The following is a 23,836-nucleotide window of genomic DNA, read 5'->3' as shown; positions in this document are numbered from 1 at the left end:
AACACCTGTTGAACAGTGCCCCCCCCCCCCCCCCCCGACACACACTCCAACCAAAGTAACACTCCCAGTTTATTCTACTCAGTTATGTAGCTTTCCTAAATGTACAGCACACCATAACTATGAGACCTGAGACAAAGAAAAACCATGGACAAAGATGTGTTTTCATCTTATTTCATAGTCTACAAGCAGGCACAAACACATTGGAATGGCACACTGAGGCTTTATCAGCCAGGATTCTGAGAGAATCCAAGTGTCATGTTTTTCAATCCCCCTTGATCTAAGTTATGAGCTTTTGGGCTTTCACTGGATAAAGTGAACCTCACAGCATGAAAATCCACAGTGAATATGACGAACTGTCTGGACTGACCAAGATCTCCCCATGTTAGAAGAAGGTTAAAAGACCCACCTCTCCAGTTAAGCGACTAACATTCTTCCTATATATGCATTGCTATCATGCAAATCTCCCCCAAGACCTTTTTGTTATAGCCCATGATAATATGTGACATCAGAGCCTATATTTGTCCCCGGCATGACATCATTCCCATAAGCCAGAGGGCACCTCATCCTTCTTTTGTCTTTGTAAGGGATCTTGTTGCCAAATTTGTCTTTGGAAAATCACAGCTGAAATAGCTTTAAAGTAGCACCATTCATCAGTAGTTTCACAGCAGTAAGGAAGCATTGTGTAATGTATTTTCACCATATAGCAGGACAGAGTACACATTACTGCCTGTCCTTTAGCACTACAGCTTCTGCCTTGCAAAGAGCCCAGTGTCATTAAAAATACAGGAGTCGCCACCAGAAAAGCATACGGTCAGTCACTGTGGAAATCTAATCCACCAACCACCATAAACCTAATCCATAACCACACACCCATCCCCATTCCCCTGACCCTAAGTTAAAGACCATGATTTGTTCCACTTAAAGAGACACTCAGAGTCGTTGCTTAATGTGTCCTGACAGGAAGTGTCTGTAGTCACGGTTACAGTGCAAGTGATGAAGGGATGTACCTTGGCACTGCTGTCTGAGTGGCGTCGGACACATGCCTGGAGCTGGCTCATCCAGAACTGCTGCTCCCTGGCATCAGCCGCTGCCAAGAGAAGAACACAAGAGGAGGTCACCATCACGTCAACAGTCATCATCATAATGGATTACATTTTTTAATACATATACAGTTTTTCTGCATTTTTACCCCTTTTCCCCCCTCACTGCAGGGTGCCTAGGAGCAGTAAGAATAAAACCTCTGATGACATCCCCACTTCTACCTCCAGTGGAACACAGCCAGTTTGCATTCATGATGAGTGCCTTAGCCACTGAGCTGTTTGGGAGGCCGTAACAGATTACATTTATATGGCACCTTTCAAGGTACTCAAAGAACCTCACAGTGAAGTGGGGTGACTAACCTTTACCACCACTAATGTGTAGTACCCTGCTGGGTAATGCACAGCAGTCACTGTGTGCCAAAACAGTCACTACACATTATTGAAGGTGGAGATTAAGGGAATTAATTAGCCAACTAAACTAGAGGATTATTAGATGGCCAGATTAAAAGATACTGATTAGGAATTCAGACAGGACAATGTTATCCCCTACAGCATAGTATCCCCATCACTGCACAGGGGCACTAGGTCAAGAGGTAAAACTGTAAAACAACAACCCAACCTTCTAGCAGCAACCTGTTTTTTTTCCCAGAAAACTCCCATCTCCCATCAAGTACCAACCAAGCACATCCCTTTCCAGGAAGTAATCACCATCACAACAGGAGGCAGGGAATGAAGGGACACAAGGCAGGAATGTAAGCCATCGTGGGAAGAAAATGACATCACCATCATAGCAATAACAAGAAGTCACCAGCAACATGAGGCCATCATTGCAGTAGAGAATCTTCATTATGGCAACGGGAAGTTGTCATGTCAGGAAGTAAGGCAGCACTAGGACTTATTTATTTCCATACTCCATTTTTCCCTCAAAACTGCTACTACACTGACTGACATTGCTGAGGTAAACTGATTGAGATGCTGCAGGAAGGAAGCCTTGAGGGTTGACGGCACCCCAGATCTCCTAAATTATGTCAAAATATTCAGCTCCTTAATTCCTTCCATCTGCCATCTACAAGGTTCCAGTGCTGTATGCATTACTGTGTTGTTGCTATGGATGGTCTGATTTAGACATAAGCCCTTCAAGAATTCATCATGCAATTCATAACAACCCAGCAAACCAGCACCCTGTAGCTTTTTAGGCAACTGCCTTTGTGAAATTCCCTCATCTGCCTCCTTGACTCAACCTCTTAAAGTCAACACAATCATGACCCTCTCTGTGAGAGAACACTGGCATTGACTTTACACGGCCAGAGTGGGTGCCTGCTATCCCAAAACAAACAATGGAAAGTGTGACGCACTTCAGAATCCCAGCTCTCTCGCTTTCTTGTCTGTTTCTCAGAATCTACCATCATCTACCAGGAGGCTGAAAATTAGAATTTGTAGCATGTATGAAAACACAGTGTACGTACATATACATGGAAACGCATGCATAAATATGTATATAAATACACACACGCACAGACAAATACATCTTGCCCATTTAACACTTCTGTTCTCTTGTGCTGGAGGTCGCTCTGCATAAGAGCGGCTGCTAAATGAATGTAATGTAATGTAATGTAATGTAAGTCCAAGAAAGGCAGTGAGAGACGAATTGAAATTGTTCTTCAAAAAACATGTGTACAAAATAAAAGTCCAACATATGGTGACGCTCACCTCACCAACCTTCAAGTTCTGTCTGCAAAAGCAGAAAATGAGGAATATCGATGTGCTCGAGACTGACTACCAGATGATGGTAACATGTGACCAACAGCAAGAGTGCACAACGAGTGTCAGCTTCTTGACAGCTCTGAAGCTGAAGCTGTGTTTTCTTCCCTTTGCTTCCCTGCACTGACTGCTCTGTACTTCTCTGATAAGATAATTGTTCTGGAACAACTTCTGCCTGTAGGTTTTAACTTTTAACTAGGCGGTGGTTTTTAATGGTTCAAACATACAGCCTATGCGCTTTTGCAACAATACTCAGAAGACAAAGCATACAATCACCACAGCAACATGTGCAGTGTTTCTGAGGTAAGGTGTATGACTGTGTGTTTGTGTGACTGCACACATGTAACATTACTGCAATGGTCTTTTTTTTAACAAAGCCTACACCATTCAGGATCTGACACAACAAAGGGGATATGGCTACAGCTGATAGTTTCTAAGTCCCTCATACGTGACATTTCTGCCAAGGAAAACCAACCTTTTTCTTTCAGATCCTGAAATATTTTAAGAGCCCAATCAATGCTTCTGTGTCCCACTCATCCAATGTTGTCTATCAATCTAAACTTCTTTAACACCCATTCTCCACAAAAAACACCAGCTGAATACATCACCTTTATCTGCCTCCTCTCTGTTCAGTCCAAATGAATCCACAAGAATTCAGCGTAATACCTTCAGATAGTATCTTAACAACACAAAGCAGTATTGATATTAATTATAATTTTTAATAATAAACAACCATAACAGTATTATCATTATAATTAATCATTCTTTTTAATTAATTGTTTTAATAATCTCTCCCCAACAACATTATGCTGTGTAAATGGAGGGAACACTCTCCTAAATGGATCAGCTAGCAAATTGCTCCCTATATATGGCATATTTATGCTGATGAAAGGCCCTCCAGCATCCATCACCTGCTGAACACACAAAACATTTCCTTCGCTTTTCCCAGCATTCCGAGAGGGGCTCTGTGGGGTTTTGTGTTTAAATAAAGCAGCCCTCAGACTACATGTGGAGCGCAATTTAAGTTTTGGTCGCATTTAATACTGGCTTTGCAGAGGTTGCCTGCAATTACTGAGAGGGAGCAAATGTAATCTGCATAGACGCTTGCAAAAGCTCATTTTCACATGTGAGCTATTTTGAGAATCATCCTCAGTGATTCTCAGAGGCAGCTGCTGAGCTACAAATAATGGAGGCAAAGGAGATACCTTTATCAGATAATTCTCCTGCAACTATTTTTGATTGTTTTGGAAAATTATCAAGCATGCAAATTTCAGTAAACATCACATAAATTTAAATACCACTTTGCTTATTAAAATTGAAAAAAGGAAGAAACCACACAAAGTATGAAACTTTGAGAGGGATGAGTGGAATGACACTGTCAGATTGTTGCTAAAACTTAACATCCTTTAGGACACAACAGGTATGAAGGAGAAAATCTGCTGGGGAGTTTCACAGACCACAAACTGAGTGGGGCTATCATGTGTTTATCACTGACTTAAGAAAATCACTATGTTTTTGTATAGAGAGCAAAGTTTTTGGATTAATTCTTTTGCGTGAGTGACTGACAGCACCTGGCAGCTCCAATCAATATGGGATTAATCAAGCATCAGCGTCCCATACAAATCCTTCAGTGTAGTATTTCTGATCCTCAGCTGGTCACCTCAAAGGTTAATCTTTTCCAGCTTTTGAATCAGTTGATGTTTCATCATTAAAACCTTTTTTTCCCTAATCCAAAAGCACATAATGATTCTTTAATTATGCCAAAAGGCTGAAGGCCAAAACAAACAGGCTCAATCTTTCAGCCTCATATTGCCCTTATCCAAACGGAGAGGTGCCAAACACTTCTCACTGGGTTTCTATTCAAACACTGTCAGTCATTAAATGCTATAATGAAATTAATGCCAATTCATTCTCTGAACTGAGAAATGGAACTCTGCATTACTTCCTGGCTGCGCTAAAGAGTTATATTTCATGTTCAAAAGGTCCCGGTAAAGATATTCATCAACATTCATAAGCAGGCAGCCCTGGGACACGTTCAACTCAAATAAGTATCCTCAGGTCTCCAAATGTCTTATAATCAGAACCAAAAAATTAAGGACAGCTAATGGATATTTTTAATCACTTTCATTCACCAAAACCCTTTATGGCCAGCAATAAAAAGAGAAGTGCTCAGACTGTCACATGTTGTCTCAGATGGAAAATAAATTCTGGGATGGAATCTTCACCTACTGTACCCAGCCACAGAATGACGTGTCAAAAAAAGCACATTGAGAAATAAATGACAAGTAAAAGAATAGCACATGTGGCTGTGTTTTTCATCTAAGACTTTCTGAACTGGAAAGGTTTTATCGCTAAACCTTGACTTTAGGTATGGCAAGTGGAGTTTCCATGACAACCCCGCCAGGCCAGAGCTCAAAACGAGGACAGTAACTTCTTAATATCATTCCACATCCGATTAACCCTCGCTGGCATAGCCTTGCAGGTGCTCTATAGAGGCCACCTACAGAGGTCCATTTGGACAAGCAGACTGATTTGCTCACTGATTATGTCCCGTGAGTTAAGCTCCACAGAGCTATAGTTTGCAGCCATTTTGACACACAGCTCACAACGTCATCTCCAGATTTAGAGGGAATTATTTGCCTCTGCCCCTTAGGGAATGACCCATGACAACCCAGAGGGCAGGATAACATCATTGCTGCCTGTCCAGCCCCCCTCAAAAAAACAGCTGACTGACAAGGAGAAAATTGGTTTCATGCCTGTCGACTAGACTCAGCCAGTAACATTTGAACTGTGACCCAGAAGTCATCAAATGCTCTTACCGCTTGCACCGGAAATTTCCCACAATCCCCTGTACCCCTCAATCCTACCACATACACACAGCTACTATCAGAGTGAATCACAATGTGGGGGCGGGGGGTGGCTGCATGGTCAGAACCGGCAACCAGTAGCTTGGAGTGGGACAAAAACACAAATGAAATCGGGTCTGGTCAGGTAAAATTACCACAAACATGACAGAAACATTTTGAATTTTTGTAGATGATATGATGAAATTATGTGTAAGAATTACATTTCACCAGGCAAGAGAAATATGCAGGGAGCTGTAGAAAATGGACAGTGTGTGGGAGGGAACAGTGACTGTAGGCAGAGGGATCTGTGTGGGAGGGAACAGTGGTGTCGGCAGTGGGATCTGTGTGGGAGGGAACGGTGGTGTAGGCAGTGGGATCTGTGTGGGAGGGAACAGTGGTGTCTGTAGCGGGATCTGTGTAGGAGGGAACAGTGGTGTTGGCAGTGGGATCTGTGTAGGAGGGAACGGTGGTGTAGGCAGTGAGATCTGTGTGGGAGGGAACAGTGGCTTTAGACAGTGTCAGCCATTTGGGAGGAAACAGTGACCATGGGGAGGATCTCCTACTGTACCCCGCAGCTTGTAGAGCTCTCCGCTTGCCGAGTAGACGGTGAACATGTGGGGTGCCTCATCACTCTGGGCTACTGACGCCCCTATTAGAGGCAATGACCCCCGTGGCTTCTGACCCTTACTGTGCTCGTTGACAAAGTACTGCAGCTGCCCCAGGTCTGGATCGAGAACAAAGTACCTGCAGGGAGGAAAGTAGAGAGAGACGGGACAGAGAGCACAGGAATGGAAAAGGGCAGTGAGGGGGGAGAGAGACAGAGAAAGGCACTGTTAGAACCCCATCATCAGGACCCCCTCCAGTTGGCTCACAGAACCAATGGTAGAGGCTTCTCTATGGGGAATCCACAGAGGATCCACAGAAACAAAACACATATCTACTTATCAATGGTGCCACATGAAGGAATAAGCGACAAATATGCATTTATATATCTGCACAGTTAGATGTATAAACTGGACATAGAGAGTTTTACAGCAGCTAAGTAGCATGTTGGCTTTAAATTCCTCCTGACAGAAGCAGCATCTACCCACCCACCATGCCCACATGAGAAACAGCAAGAGAGACAGCAAAAGAGGTATTAAGACAAATCAACTGCCTGCTATTAGATTCTCAGACTGCAATCATTTTCTGGTATATAATTTGTAATTAATTGGGTGGGTCAGACTTCTGATTGTTTCCAACAGCTGTCTGGCAATGCAATAAAAATGGGAAAAAAATGTGTGATTAGATGTGGCATGATCCTCTACTTGCTCCTAGACCATAAAAATGCTCTTCAAAACTAAGGTTTCAGGGGGGCTGTTCATATCCTTCACTCTCCTGCTGCTGTAATGCTCCTGCAGACTGACCCTGGATCAGTTTCTGTTTCGTGAACAAACATAATTGGGACGTAATCATCACAGTTGTGTTATCTGATCCAGGAACAATATCCGAGGTCTCTGTCTACCCAGAGCCAGCAGTCAGCTGGTAGAGTCATTCACAGGGAATTCCACATTATTCATTGTAGCAGATGAGCAGATCTCAGGGCCTGTTTCCACAAGTATGATTGTGTGTCATTGTGTGCATCAATGGACCCAATCTGGAGAGTGATATTTATTTTATATATCTGCTTGGCAGACACTATTTTTACTGCAGTTATCCCCAGATAAATACCATGTTAAAGGCTGCAATGGAGAAGTCACATCCAGGAATCAAGCCTGCAGCCTTCTCAAGCACAGCTCTTTACATCACACTGAGTGAGGACAGATGAGGAGGCCATGACGCAAAGGTGTTTTTAACACAGTATCACAGAAACTGGCGGAGGGAGTGGAGAGACAGCAGAGAGTCCTCATAACAACGGAGTTGCTGTTCTGGAAGCAGGCCGAACCTTTGCCGCGCTGGATAGCAGGGACCATGCTGTGTTTATTGACAGGGTTTTCTTTGAATCCTCTGAGCAGAACAGCGCCTGATCAATACTCCCCCACAGACAAGCGGTGGAATCAGCTTTGCTGGCTGCACGCTCCCACAGAGCCTCTGAACCTGTCTGCAGCAAGGTCCTTCCAACTGAGTGGGATTTTTTTTGTGAGCATGTTAACACACAATGCATTAGCACACAGCATGTAGAAGACATACTGCCTGCAACATTACCTCAAGAATGTACTGTTGCTGCAACATGCACACAAATATGTCTATATGCACGCATGTTCAGTACAATATTTATTCCTTGGATTCTTTGTATTTCCTTGGTATTTTTTATATTGTAGAATAAAGTGCATTTTGTCTCTGTCTTTCTGTCTCCCTCTCTCTTTCTTTCAGTGTGGTGATGACACTAACTAAAACAGACAGTCCTCTCTCCAGTAGAAGTGTGTGTCAAACTAGCCTACAGTAACTCCCTGTAATGATTTAAACACACCCACAATCAAGACAATTACAAGAGGAATGAGATTAATGGGTAATCTGGAAAAACTTTCAGCCAGTGATTAAGCATAGGCCAGGTTATAACTTCACTCCAGCTTTGAGAAGAGCAAGCTCACTTGCATCTTGTACCTTTTTATACCCCAATATACTCCTTAATACTGCAGTAACATTCAGAGATTCTGTTAGGAATGGGAAAGTGGCACCTGAACCCCCACTCACATGTAAAGCTGTTGCACTGCCAGGTCATTAAAACGTAGAGACAGAAGATCCAGTAGTTGACCTAAGCCCTCAAAGCTCAACCCTTGTGCTGCAGGCCTGAGTGGCACAACATTGTTTATTACTGTGAATTCACTATCACCATGGTGACTCAACATGTTGTAGGAACAGCTGCTATCATTTTCAGTGGTTTGAGGAGAGATCCTTGGCAATCGATCAGTGAAAGACTGGCACTGCACAAAAATATTTGTACTCTGATCTCTTCACAAAGATACCAGGCAAACCACAGCACACAGACTGAGGTTCATCTGATATCCATAATGCAGAGCTCAGAATTCACAGCTCACAGAAATCCACTTTCCATGAGATAGAGAAAGCTTGCATCTCAACAGGAGAAACCGTGGCAGCACACAGACACGGTTGCTGTGATCATGTCACAGTAGTCGTGTCAAAAGCTATTCACTAAGACCTCTTCCTCCAACACCTTTCTGCTAGGAACAGGCACAGAGGGAAACTCATCTCAGATGTACTCAGCACCTTCTGATAGAACTCAGTCCTCTATGGGTTACAAGTGCCAGGTGCCAACCTCCCTCTTCCTCGGACAAGACAATGGGGAAGAGACCCCCACCCAAAACAGGCCCAATCCTCTCTGGAGAGTTGAAAGAGAGGAGAGGGCTGGAGGATGCTGTGTGCTGAATGCACAGGCTCTGGCCCTACCTCTTTCCTCAGGCACTCACCTGTTCCCAGCACAATCTCTGACCCAAAGCTCAGAGTGCCTACAGCAGAGCCGGGCCTAATCAGGGCCTGACCACTTCTAACAGCAGGATTACATAACATTATCGATTTGCTGAGCAGATCCGCTTATCTGGGACTCTCAGTGTTTACACTTCCAGATGTGCTGTAACCCATTTGAACAGTTGGACTAATATAGGTAAAGCTGCTGTGCAGAAAGTTACTACTGCAGTGTCCGGTTGGAAGCTGAACCAAGAACCTTGCCAGTATCATACAAATCACTGCCCACTGCTGACCAGAGGCCTGAAACCTAGTGAGTTTCCCCTGTGATTTAGGGTTTAAACCCCTTCCTGTATGACATTTTCAGTCATATATTTCACCTCAGGTCAGATGTGATGTAATGGTGCATTGCTGTCCTACCCTTGCACTTATTCCAGCAAGATTCTGCATGATATCCTGACCAGCCCCATACCAGGTGTGGGGGCTTAGGAGCACCCCCCCCCCCAACCCATACACCAGGGATTATTAATGACCCACTTCCAGTTCATCACACGAGATGCCCCGCATCTGACCCCCCAACCCCCCCCCCCCCCCCCGACCCCCCCCACCCCCAATGGTACGCACTCAGCATACATACTGCAGGGTGAAGGCATGAGATGGAATCTGTGAGATCAGTATATACTTAGGTGCACAGCAGTCACACACTACACAAAGAAGAACCACAAAGACAAAAAAGCAACCTCTTCTGACTGCGTGCTGGACTTCAGGACACACAGTGTGCTTGTGTGAAGTATCCAGGTGATGTTATTCCATCTCCATCAGGACACGCTCTACTCTGTCACCTGTAAGCGTCCTGCCATTAGGATAGGAAATGCACTAATCACTTCATTAAACTGTAATTGAACAATCCCAACAAAGATGAAAATTCATGTTTTGTCTTCAGAAATGTGGGACCATTTCACCTGAATGTGATTTCAAATGAACTGTAGGGTGTGAAAGTGTTCCTGGAATCAAACAATAACTCACTCTTCTTCAGGATATGAGCCTAAGTCACCACTGGGAACTCTGTGAGAGTGGCCAGGTCTGCAAAGGTTTTGAATTTCCTGTCACTTGCAGTCACTGTGAACAAGAATCCTCTACATAGCAACAGTACACAGACTGGGATCCAGCAGAGGAAAGCAACAACAAATACGGAAATGGTAAAAACAGGGTCACAAACATAATGATGACACACACACACACGTTCACTGATGTCTCTTTGCACTCCCTCTCTGTCTCTGTCTCTCTCTCTCTCACACACACACACACAAACAGACAGACATATATCCATGCAAACACAGAGGTACAGACAGACAGATACATAAACACACACACACACACACACACACACACAACCAGCTGCAGTAGGTCTCAGGTGTCATACAGACATCCTGTGAGGACTATTTATCAGAAACAGGACTGTTTATCTTACCCGATGCATCTCTAACATCACAAGGGGACTCAAAACACAGCTTTCATAACTAGTCTTATTATTTATGAAGTGCCATTTTCCCCCATAGCTGACATTCTTTTCAAGGATGGGTTGCATTTCAAAGCCTTACATTAACCCTCAAGGGAAAGCTTCTTGCTCAAGAGTACAGCAGCTGAGTCCCACCTGGGAATGGAGACCTTAACACTGAAATCACATCACTGACGTCGCATAACCCCTGCCATCACCTCAGCTCTTCCCACTGACAGAATAAACAGGTCAAACATGCCCATCTCCTCATTAATCCTAACATTTCTCTTTTTTTTTTAAACAGCCTTAAATAATTAAATATCATTAACATCTTAAAGCAAGCTATTATCACATGCTCAGCAGATGTGGAGAGGAAGAGCAGAAGCAAAGTGAGGAAACGGTTTTGATGAATCATTAAAATCGCATTCATGAGAATTGTGCTTCCATCTCTGGCAGAGTCTAATGTACTTCTGACTGGACTGAAAGAGACTCTGCTGGAAGAAGTAACCGGAATGGAGCGAGGGGGTGCTGACACGTATAGCCATCGTTCCTTAGTGTTGAAGCAGACTTGAAGGACAGTGTTGTTTGTGCAAACAAATCAGCGATTGTATACTGGTCCTGTATGTAAACATGGCTTTCATAAGGACTTACACTTTAGCACAATCTCTTCACTAATTATTTTATATTAATTACATTAGCCTACTTATCAAAGCCTTCATAATTGTTACACTCACTCACCTCTTACTTTGATGGAAAACTCAAAATGCATGCACCTTCTTTTTAACTAAAACAGTTTGTATATTGAATTCAAAATGAAATAATCACTTTGTGATGGTTTTATAACTGGAGTTCCAGCCAAGTACATGCACTATGTATTGTCACACAACAATTCTCACGTTATATATCACATCATTTACACACATCAAAACCAGACAAAACCGCAAAAAACTACTGTACACAAAAAATCTTGGGAATGTAAAAACTATAATGCCAGAGTTCCTCTGAGCAACCTCAATCTAAAAAAAGAAAAACATTTTCAAGAATGGATTAGTAGTGAGGGCACTGGATTATTCACCTGAAGATTACCATTCTCAATTCCAGACAGGAAAGTTTCATTCTGCTATTGAGACTAGTACAGATTTTCTCCACTGAAATATCTGCTGATGAAAACAAATATATTGGTAATGCTTCAACTGTTTTGCTTCAGAGCTTATGCTCCTGTGCATGACAGCCATCCATACTAACAAATTTACACAAGGACAAGAGGTACGCTCTATTTTCAGAGAGACATTGTTTCAGAAGAGAAGGTGCTTTCAGAGGTACATCCATTAGCCTGAACACACAAAAAAGCAGAGAGACGCTTCCTAATGTCATTAAGGCCGTCTCCATCAGAGGAAACATGCATCAGCACATTTTCTGTCACATGCAGAGCAGACCGCTGGCAGGGATAACCATGCCGCACACAGAGGAAAAGAGACAGAGACAGAGACAGTACATAGAGACAGAGAAAGAGATGTGCATAGAGATAAATAAGTGCAGAGACACAATGGTGGAGGTGGGGGAAAGGGGGGTGCAAGAGGCAGACAGAGAGAGGAAAAACAGGTACAAGAGAAGGAATATGCATTCAGAGAAAGAAGAGCAGAAGAGAAAGCTGGCAGCCTGCAAGAGACAATGTGTTCCACCTGGCTCTGCTGACACACAACAGATATGACAGACAAAGTCCAGCAGGCAGGTGCTGAAGACAAGGCCCGAGTGTTAAAGATTAATCGAACTGTGGGCCCTGCCACAATTATTAATGTGGTCAGGGAGCAGGCTGTGCATGGCATAAATGCTATTTACTGCCTTTTCATTTCTCATGGAGTGCACAAGCTGGAGGCTCATAGCAACATGAGATTCAGCCATAATCCCCACTCTCTGAACCTTTGCATTTGGGAACATGAACCTTTTCAGTGCACCAGCTGTCTTATGCAGGGTTATAAAGCTGCATACTTGCAAAATTCTGCTTTCAAAGGTTCTTACAATGTAAAAGCTATGAGTGATTGCTAAGCCCAACCCCCTGCAGGAGTACACACCAAATGTGAGAAGACGTGTGGAGCAATGGCACTGACCCACATTCTGTAGTGAGGACTAGCATAGAATTGAGCTGATGTAAATGTTTCATGAATGAAGAAGACGTGTCCTAATTGGGTCTCCATATGTCGGCTTTTTGGGAACAGAGAAAGGTGTCGTGACCCACTGGAGTCTGTCCGCTTTTTCCTTCCACAGATGCAAGCGTCTGCAGTTAACGTGGAAGCTGGGCTTTGATCACTTCCATAAATTTGCCACACATAACAAAGCCCATTCTGTCCTGCCCACAGATTCATGTCAGAATTATTGAACCCTTCTCATCCCTCCCTCTAGTTCCAATCCACGGATGCCCCACCCCACACCCAGATAATGAACTCGCAAGCAACTTCAAAGTCTAAGCAGCAACCGCAACATGCCTGTAATGTGGTGTATTGGTAAGGAGCAAAACTTGCAACCCAAAGGTTGCCAGTTTGATTTCCAGGTGGGGTGCTGCAGTTGTACGATTGGGAGAGGTACTTTACCTGAACTGCCTAGTGAATCCATCTTTATAAAAATATAAACATGTAAAAATTGTATGATACTGCATGGAAGTTGTTCTGGGTAAGAGCATCTGCTTAGCAAACATAATGTAAACATTAATGAGACTTAAACTTTGCCAAAATAAAAAGGTACAAAAAGAATCTCTAAAAACAGCCAAGAGTACAATGGACTGAGAATCTCTTGATCCTCCTTACTCTGGACTAAAGAGACTTTTCAGAGCAAACAGCTACCAGTTACATTCAAACTTAACAGTAAGGACAAGGGCAGGCCTCACTGTTCCCCCAGGGTCTGCTAGCTTTTGTCCCATTTCAGTACTGTAATTGTTAATAATTGTTGTCACTGAGAGTAAATGTGCTGCAAAATGATTTGTAACTTACATAAACAAGGGCTAAGGCCTGAGAAAATTCTCACCTTCACCCATATATGTGGAAATTTTGGTGCCTCACTGCTGTTAGAGATAAACATAAGCAAGGCATTCGGTCTAACCATTACAGCCACAACCTTTTATTCTTGAGTCTGATCTTAGAATTTCAGATCTATCTTTTCATTTTCAGTTCTCCCACATTTGTCATCACTAGTTTGGTGGACAGCAAACTAAAATATCTGAGTCAAAAACATGTCAAATTACAAACTGCCATTAAAGTGCCCCATGCCACAGCAATCAGATTGCACCCATATGGTCAAGAGTTGAATTACACAAAGCTCTGTATTACTTGGCTCCGCTTGAATCTGTGATGCCTTGTGTCCATGCAATTGAATGAAAGGATACAAAAACAGGTGGCAGTTTGGAGCAGTGGATGGAAAGTAGACTTTGAGCTGAAAGGTTGCAGGTGGGACACATCTGTTGGACCCTCAGGCAAAATACTCAGCCTGATATGGTTCAGTGGCTATCCAGCAGTATTAATGGTTAATGTATTAAAAACTTTAAGCAGTGCAAGTGGCTTGAAAGCTAAGAAAATAAATAACAGCAATCCATAGGGGTCTTGCACTGTATATTAGTGTTACAAGTACAAACAACAAGAGCTGTCAGTTACAGTGCTCAAGATGTAATAAAATGCAACCCTGTGCAAAGGAATGCTTCACTTGGAGCTGAAAGCGCAAATATGAGAGGGAAGTGCTTAGCAGCTGTTTAATGACAGTTCATCCGTGATGTGCTGACTCTGAGTTAAGTTCTGCTTTTCCAGCCATGGTAAAACAATGCTTTTCATTATCTGTTTCTTACCACTAGCCACAGGCAGAACAGAAAGATGTCTGATTAATGCAATAAGGGTTCAAATAAAATGCACATAGAGTTGTTATGTGAGGAGATTAAAACACAGAGAGACTCGGGTTAGATGTGCCACGCATTCATGACTCCACCCTCAAAGGGCCCTTTACCTGGTACAACACTTTGCAGTTCATTTTCAGACACTTGCTGACTTTTTAAAGAAAGATTTCAAGGACCAAACAGACGTGTTCTCTGTTACCTGTAAGGTAAACTGATAAGAGGGTAGCTCTGGGTGTGCTTTCATGTATTAATCTGTCTGTTCCTAATAGAAACACTTCATAAAATCCTTGTGATCAAACAGTTCTAGGCATTGGCCAAAGGACACTTCATGGATAAGCTTTTTACATACGGCTTAGTATTTTCTAAACATGAGCCAATTACCAAAGAACATGAACATCAAAACATTACTTTTTTGTGCATATTTCAAATCCATTCCAACTGGTCACCAAGCAACAATCTCGCCAAGACTGTAATGTAGAACTGTTCCCTCAGCGGCAGCTTATAAGGTTGTCGAGGCCGGCCAACCTTGGACAGCTGTGGCAGCACAGCCCGAACTGATCCAAATGAACCCAGTCACATTTCACAAATGTCACAGCAATGTCTGGGTCCGCTTTATGTGCCACCAGCAGTGTTGCCGTGGTCACACTGGGAGCACGCTGGCTGCCTCCCATTCTGCAATACATAGGCACAGTGAGAAACAAAAGGCACACACAATTACATCAGCGAGAGCACTAGGCCGTTCGCCGGGGGTGCTATCCCTCTAACTTTTTATTTGCTTAGCAGTCAACAGTTTTCCAGGAAATGCTAGCTGTTTACAAAGCTCAGTAAACACTGAAAAGCCCAGTTCCCTACCTACCGTAGCATCCTCTGTCTCATCTCAAGAGAACACTGTTCGAAGAACATACCTGAGATGAGATGGAAATTACAGTGCACGCTGTTAACCTGATATCAATGGAGTGGGGGACTCATAACACAGGCGCAACCATACATGTATGAAAACACGTTTGCACATGCATGCTTACAGTGTGTGTATGTGCGTGTGTGTGTGTGTGTGTGTGTGTGTGTGTGTGAATATGCACAGATAAGGTACTGTACATGCATGGTGCTGTCAGGCTCCCAGTGAGCAGCACAATGTGAATGCTCTGGCTGAGGCTGCTATAAGTATAAAATCCATCTCCCCACACATCCTCAGAAAACACTCCCTCACAAAGTGAATTACCCATAAATCCATGTAATTACCCAGAATCTCACCTAATTAGACTGACAGCCACCACTCTCTCAGACCCAGCCTCTGTCCCTGCACCAATAATGTGGACTATTTTTTTTTTTTTTCCAGCAGTTGTAGAGCATCAATTTAAACACCCATATATCACACTAAGAGCAGGAAGGCAGGATATATACTGGGAGAGCACACAGCCAGTGAAGCACTCTCCCGGGAAACGGAGTTGCAGTTAGCCATCATATGGGGCCAACAGTGGGCCTTCAATCAATTGAGCATGGCCCAAAAATGCCATCACCACACAGCAGTACCAACCAGGAGCTTGATGGACATCAGTGAAAAGAGAGCAGCACAAAGGAGAAGCGAATCAGGGAGAGCAGGACAGAAGGGGGACAGCAGCATTGCCTTTAGCTGACAGATGAACAGATTATTTTTTAAGGGTCTATTCAACTGTTAAAGCTCAGGCAGACTGTTCTGGCAGACTGTTCTGGCCTATTTCAAAGGTTGTGCAAGGTATCAATTTTTACAATGGAGACCTGTGTCAGCATCATACCCAGATAATTATTTACAATGACCTAGGTAGGCTCGACCACTATGTTCTAATATTTTGGCAAGGCTGTACTTAAACTGCCTAAAATGTCATCTTATCTGATACCCTCGCAATGCAGACTAAAGAATGCAGACAAAACTTTTCAACAGGAAATGATGTCGAAAACTGTTTTGGTTTTGTAATCATACAGTATGATAGTGCCTTTTTTTGGTCAGACAGCCCAAACTAAGCCTAAATGTTCACTGAATGATATGCAAAATGATATGCAATTAACATATACTCTATGTTAAATTTAGAGCTTGGACTGAGGTCAACATTGGGCTCTACAGCAATCTGTGTCAATAGTCATTAGTATTAGGGAGCTTCAAGTAAAGCTGAACAGAAATGCCCAATATGGAGTCACTGGAGTTAGAGCACTCCAAGCAGCCCTACCACATGCATGTGGAGACCAGCGTGGTAAACAGATGCAGAGCATATGTGGACAGACAGGAAGCGAGTGTGCAGGGGATCTCTACCGAGTCCGGAATCACTGCTCTCTCTGTTCTGGGACTGCAGCTAACAGGCCACAAGAGGACAGGCCATTCAATGGACCAGTCAGTGCTCTGACTAATCAAAAACATCCATTGTTAAGCCACCATGCCCCACAGCTGCATCAGCCACAGATACAGTCTATCCTTCTCATAAAAGTTAAAGAGAGAGGGATAGGATTTAGGATTTACAATTTTGATTTGATATTTTAGAATTGGAATAGTTTACAGGCCAGGCAGGTGAGAAGAGAAGCTAGGTTTCAAGGAGACGTTCTTCTGTTTCAGCTGACGCGTCTTGACAGATGCCACAGTGACACATCAAAATGTGCACAGGAAAAAGAAATTACATATATTTCTGTACACAAAGCGCCTATGCGGTCTTCGGCTTTTCAACTATTTATCACTATCATGAGGCCGTAAAAAGCCTGGCAAAATGCCACCACAGTGAGTCTGCATCTATGACAGGCATTGTGTGAAAACTTTCCCGCTCTACAACTGTTTTTAATTCCAAATCTCCTCTATGTACAGATAACAGTACCTGATCCAACCTCTTATGATTTTTCCGACAGATGCTCGCAACCTGAATGCACAAACACCATCCCCTTTACTTCAAGGTAATCCACAATCTGCAATACACTGTCGTAGTCTGACCATCAACAGAGCCTCCTTATTCACAGGGACCAAGCCAAAGCTTCAATATCATTAGTTATGAGCTTGTCAGATGTCTTTATACCTTGACCATCTAGCTCATTTGCTTATATATAATCCATTTCCGCATACTGGTGGGCTGCCGAGATGTGCTGTTCGTCTGCCTTTAAGTGAGCATTTTAAAAAAATATGGCCCCTGTCTGGTCTGTAATGCATTTTGGTCAGGACCACCACAAATAAATGTGGGTAATCACATTAATTTTTAAAAGTTGTCATTAAATTGACTACTTGACTCCAGCTGCCCCCACTGTTCAGTGCCTTTCTGTTTACAGAAGCCCAATACAGTCACCATACAGCAATGTTCTGTTCGCCTTTGATCATGGGTGACATAACAATGTCTGTACATTGAGTACCATATTGTTTAACTGCATGTATATGTGAGATAGTGTATGAGTAGGTGCATGTGTGTGTCTGTGCAAATTACCAAGCCTAAAATACGTCCATTTACACGATAAAGAGTTTTTCACACTAACTCCTTTGCCTGTCATAGCTGGTGGTTTCGAGGCAGAGAGAACTAAATGAAGCTTAAAAACAGCCCAGTCCAGACATGAGCAGTAAAATCTCTGCCATTTCTCTTCTGGTTTGAACATCTCCTCACAAAGGAAAAATGACTGCTGACAGAAAGGAGACAGTAAAGGTGCAATTACCATGCTCTGATATCCAAACGTCTGTCACGCTGCATCAAACTGTCTCAGGATTGCCTGTTCCGAGGATGAATGGCATGCGACAAACGCTTTCCACAGTAATGTGATTACAGTGGCATTCTTCAATCTAAACTTTTTCAGATGTGAATTCATTAGATTATCTTACATTATTTTAATATTTTTAAATATAAACTTGCAAAACATGTTCATCTCTTCTCCAGAACACTAATTTAGTTAGATGAATATTTGGATTTCTGGATGTCATTTGATCTCCTTTCTTTTGCTGCACTGAGAATGTAAGTTGCTCAAGAAGGTGGTTTGGATCCCTCTCTCTTTGTGTGTGTCTCTCTGTACCTATATAATTTATATTAACCTACAACCTATAACCTATAACCTATATAAACATGACCATTTTGAAAAATATCTGTACTTCACTTTGGAGAGAAACGGGCAGCTCATGAACATGACACAACACTAATAAATTAATCCAAGTCTGGAGCACAGAGTTAACCAGTCCAGTCTAATGCACACAAAATAATGTAATCCAAGTTTAGACTACAGCACAAATATCTCGACCCAACTCTACTGTACAACATAAACAATTTAACCCAAGCCTATGTCACAAAGACTGAAACACAGCCTATGATTGTCCCCAGTGTCTTAACATTAGAGATGAACCACAGAACATCCACAAGTTTGCCAGTCAAAAATCTGGATGACCCGCGCATCAAACTGAAACACAGAGCAGAATAGTGAATCAGCATTCCGATGTTAATCCCACTCTAACCTCTCCAGCATTTCTATGTGGGGGGTATTACAGCGTGGGGTCAATGCCCTAACCATTTATACTCTTATCATAGACCTGTCTGGGGTGGGGTGGGGTGGAGGGGTACATTCCAGCTGAATCAATGTGGTAACTCTAACAGAACCTTGATCAGGTGACTTTTCACACTTGACTGTCTGCACTCTTTATCTGAAGCACCCGCCCAATCCCTCCACAGACACACACAGAAAAGAGGTCACAATCGGCTGCCTGCAAAGTATGACTCACTCACTCACTCCTGCAGAATCTAACATGGGCTTCCTCCAGAGCATCCACACACACAGTCCAGAACAGACAGGAGCTGAGAAACTTTAAGGACCCCCCTGTATCACCAGAGGACAGACACTGGGCTCCAGACTGGGCTTTCTAAAAACACTTCTACTGTTCTAGAGGAACTCAGCCTGTCGCCTCTTCCCTTGCCTCTTGAAGAAAGACAGCTGAATCACAGTAGCCATGTGGAGCAGGGGTCACCTAACTGGGGTTCTGTCTGTAATATCGGCAGTTTCAAATTCCCCAGGTGAGATGCTGCAAATGTTTTATTACATGGCACAAGTTCATCCCACTTTTCACTTCCATGCTTAAGCTCTCAGGCACTTCACACTCACCAAATTTGGCACTAATCACGAGACAATTATTTTAAATCTATTTTGAACATTACTTTATTTGAATGCTCAATGATGAGATCTCAAAACATCTACTAGACTCAGTACACAATCACTGGCTAATGAGCAAAAAATAACAAACAGAATTTCATTCTGTCTCATCAATATTCATAACGGACAGCCTAAGGACCCTGCACAAATTCACACTCACGGATATTATTAATATTTCTGTCTGAAAGTTAGACAATCAGTGCACATGTCTTTGCAATGAGTGATTATTTACACAGAACTAAAATTGTGTTTATACAGTGATTAGGCAGAAAATGCAGGGATTCTATTCTTCAACTGTTTGTTACTCTCAGGGCCTATAGAATAATGCATATGGAAATAATGTACCATAATGTGAAATGCATACTCACTAACCCTGCATTACCATGTCTCTCACTGACACTTGGTTAGCCCACCCAGCTCATAATAACTATACCACATGTCCATTACTGGCTGCACATAGTGCAGGAATGTCTACAGGTCGTTTAATTAAATGCTTTGCATGCTAGAGTGGCTCTAGATATTATGTGCATATAGGCCTTCTTGTGTCAATACAGTACTGAAAATAATTTCATACTCTGTATTCAATGTGTTTATAATTCACAGCTTGAATGACCTGCAAATGTGATTTGTTTTAACAGAATGTTTTTTTTTTTTTCCTGGACATCTGGGGCATTGTGAAGGGTCTTCAGTCACATTATTTAAAGAGAGGTCATGGAAGACATTAAATGCCACAAAGTTTTTAAAAACCCATTTGGATCCAGTACTAAAACCTGTTTTGGCAGCTCAAGCAGAACATGTATCTTGCTGTGTCCTTAGCCACTGAACCATGCAAAAATGTTACTGGGCCATTTCTCGCCTAACGAATTCTATATAAAGCATAGACAAAGATGACACAAAGAGGCATCCCCCATAGTATGGATTTTCCTTAATTTCCCACAATCAGTCAGACTAAGCAAACATTTTACATTCATGCAGAGCACCTACATCACACCAAATATGTGCTAGTCTAACAGCATGTAGTTCCTCTACTTGAAAGAATTTTAAAATAAAGAAGAACAATTTCCACTTCACTTGAGGCAAAAATCAATTGAAGAACAAAAATCACCTAAGTCTTGCTGTCAGCAAAATCCTCGCCTTCTGAATTATACGTGCCTGTGTTACTTCTAAGGACAAACCAGACTCTGATGTAACTCTACAAATTCAGCACGCATAAACAAATAGTCTGACAGAATATAAGAAACTATTTGGCCAGGCAGATAATGCATGCAATTTCATTCAAGAGTTTTCAGCAAAATCAAGGCTAAACAAGCTTCCACCTCCATTATGACAGCGAGTTCTCATGGGCAAGTGAACTAGGCAGTGGCCAATCAGGTGCCAGGAGACAGGCGTAGGCCCCTTGGGAAGTCAATGCAACATTCTATAATGGTAAAGAGAAGAGGGGTCACAAATGAGTAGGAAATCTCAAACCCATCTGAAAAGAACTCATCAACTTACTGTTAAAGTGGAAACAATGGTGGGTCAGGCCTATCATCCTAATATTCTCGATTCAGACTAGTTCACTCTCCCTCCTGTTTAAATGCATCAGGTGGTAAACAGATCTCTCCCATGGGATGAGTTTTTTTTTTTTAAATAAAGACCTGGCCCACCCTGTTTCAGACAATGCTGTACTGTACATGAACAGTGTAGTTGCTGGCTGTTCAGTAGTCACAGGAAGTGCATGGCTGAATGATGCATTGCAGTGTGAAAGCACTGTCCTTCTGATGGCAGTGGAAGAGGTGGCACAATCCCAGGGAAGGTGGACATATTGCACACCTGGATGTCATGGATGTCAGTGATCAAAGCCTCCTCCCCCCCTGCCCAAGCCAATTTTCTCCCCCAACTTGACCTGGCAACCCTCCAATGTTGCACACAAGCAGCACATGAAATTTAACTTTCACATGGCTCTCCCTACGCTTGCATGTGAATTTGTGGGGCAACTCCATTAGTTTAGAATGACCATGGCGTCACAGGTAGATTCCAGCTCTATGTCTAATTGCAAAATTGCCTCAAGTTGTTCCAGGGTACCCATATGGCCCCAGACTTTTCCATTACTCCTTAATTATGTTTATATCAGCAGAAGGGCACTTTTATCTAAAGCGGGTCTCACTTCTCTGTCATTTAGTGAGGACAACGACGACAAGAGACCTCTCATTTCCTCACATCAATTCCTTTGTTTCACAAGTGCAAGGTGTCATTCAGAGAGACAACTGGATCTGCCACGCTGTATTTACTTAGGCAAACACTGTGACTGCAGATCAAGTAATTTGAGTTTCACATATGTACTTTGTCATATACAATGACAGAAATGCTAGTTGGCCTTAGACTCACAGCAGTGTTCTGTGCTTTCCAGAATTTGTGTTAACAGACTAGCAGCTAACATTAACAATGCATAAATGTCTCTACCTGAAAATGAAAGCTCTCAGATCCACAGATACCATTTTATTTCAAATCTCTAAGAGGAAGCAAACTTGAGAGAGGAGAAGGTCCATGTTTATTCCACTGGACTTCTACTCTGGAAATACTACCCCCATTAACAAGAATTGTATTTTAAAGCATCTCTTCTTATTATATAAATACAATATAAATTACATTTAAATCACATTAACAATCGTAAAACAACAATTGCTTTAGCTTATATCAACTCCCTGCTTGAATTGTTATTTCAGCTATGTAATGTAGCTTATTATCAGTACAACATATCTTCTTATATTGTATGTTACTATCAATAATCATAATCTAATAAAGTAAACTGATAGTGATGTTGACAGTGTATTGCTTCTTTCGTATTCCTACAGAGCCAGCAGACAGTAAGAGGACACCAAAAAAGCTACGTTGGACACTTCCGTTAGGAATGTCGAAGCTACGCGTTGAGAAACACGCTCTATGTAGCAACACTCAGCCTCGTTCTAATCGTCGGCGCTTCATCGGTGAGCCTTCGGTATGCACTGGCTGGCAAATGCGTTTTGCAGTAACATTTCACCCGATATACTGAGAAGGCTGTCTCAAGCTTTCTTAATTTACACTGCTGTGCCACTTGTATTCTCACAGTCACTCATTATCTTCCCGGAATTTTACTACGAACCTTTCTGGGGGCATTCATATTTTGGTAAACGTGGCAGCGGAACATTTTACACAACACTAGCGCGCCTGTCCGTGCGGCCAAACACTCGCAGTGGTATTTGATTGTGGCATAAAGAATGCGTAAATAAGGTATCAAATAACTACTGTTGCTGAGTAAGCATGCACAATTAAACAAAAGTGTAGTGTAGTCTTGTTTTATCTAGTCAGAGGGAATATGCGCAAACAGCGGACAAATAAGGGGGTTTAGAATTGCTTTGTGCAAGCTGTTGGACTTCATGATACTTGAAAGATGATGAGTGAACACAACAGACTGCACTGTACGTAACTTTCCCGTTTGACTTATCGAGGAACGTGCTATTTTCAGCGGTAATAGTAGCTAACCACTGTACCTGTTCTGCCAACCCTGAAGCAGATTTGTGTATTTACTCAACACTCCTTCGAGATGCCGCTTGTGGGCTTGCTGCAGATTGCCGCTGGTCCCCGACACTCCTCCACGGTTTCCTCCCCCTCCAGCCGGACTTCCAGACGAGCCCGAGCCGGGGCTGTGAGAGCCGCTTCTCCCGAGCTTCCGAGCCGAATTCCCCCGATCCGAAGAAGAGGACCCCGAGTTGGTTTTCGTAGTCCCTGGATGCGAACCGCCGAGTGCCTTCTCCATGTTTGCGAAGGGACGAACCGATGCGTATTTTGTCAGATCATAAGTGAAAACAGCTAGACATATATGTTGAGTTAAATCAAGAACTTTAAAAATTCAATATCCATATTTTGCTGTCTGGATGCTTTTCTGACTGACACCATGTCCAACCTTATTCCTAGCTGCGGCTAGGTCTACATTCCTCGCTCGCTGCAGTGGTGGCACTGTGTCCTGTTTCAGCGGCTTTTCTATTGGAAATCACCGAAGGGTCACTCCCACGGATTCTCCGCCAACCCGGATACTGTATTTCACTCAAATCTAGCGGCAACGTATATCATCATTGTACAGGGTAAAGGATTCAAAGTCCACAAGTATCCACACACAATCCCGAACTGCATGCTCTAGCAATGCGTTATTTTATATATGCCGATCTCTCAGCGTCGCATTGGTTCAGAGCGGATGGTGTTAACTGTGAATATCTCGGATTTTTATTTTTCCTCCAAAATAAATATCGTGTTCAAACTTAGAGCATTCTAAGTC

The 23,836-nt window shown here is 42.8% G+C and overlaps 1 protein-coding gene across 1 annotated transcript in view; it reads right to left on the bottom strand.

Annotated features, from left to right (window-relative positions):
- Positions 1-23,488, bottom strand: part of osbpl10b (oxysterol binding protein-like 10b) — a 98,114-nt gene extending 74,626 nt beyond the window's left edge. The window contains exons 1-3 of the mRNA XM_036538362.1: positions 23,055-23,488; positions 6,216-6,391; positions 1,008-1,087 (exon numbers count right to left, since the gene is read on the bottom strand). Of these exons, the coding sequence (XP_036394255.1) occupies positions 1,008-1,087; positions 6,216-6,391; positions 23,055-23,320 (522 nt within the window). The 5' untranslated portion in view covers positions 23,321-23,488. The remainder of the gene's footprint in view (positions 1-1,007; positions 1,088-6,215; positions 6,392-23,054) is intronic.
- Between the last annotated feature and the right edge of the window lie 348 nt (positions 23,489-23,836).

Source organism: Megalops cyprinoides, chromosome 10, assembly GCF_013368585.1.
Source record: "Megalops cyprinoides isolate fMegCyp1 chromosome 10, fMegCyp1.pri, whole genome shotgun sequence".
NCBI lineage: Eukaryota > Metazoa > Chordata > Actinopteri > Elopiformes > Megalopidae > Megalops > Megalops cyprinoides.
The sequence above is the reverse complement of the archived record's forward strand: the minus strand, read 5'-3'. Positions and strand labels throughout refer to the sequence as shown.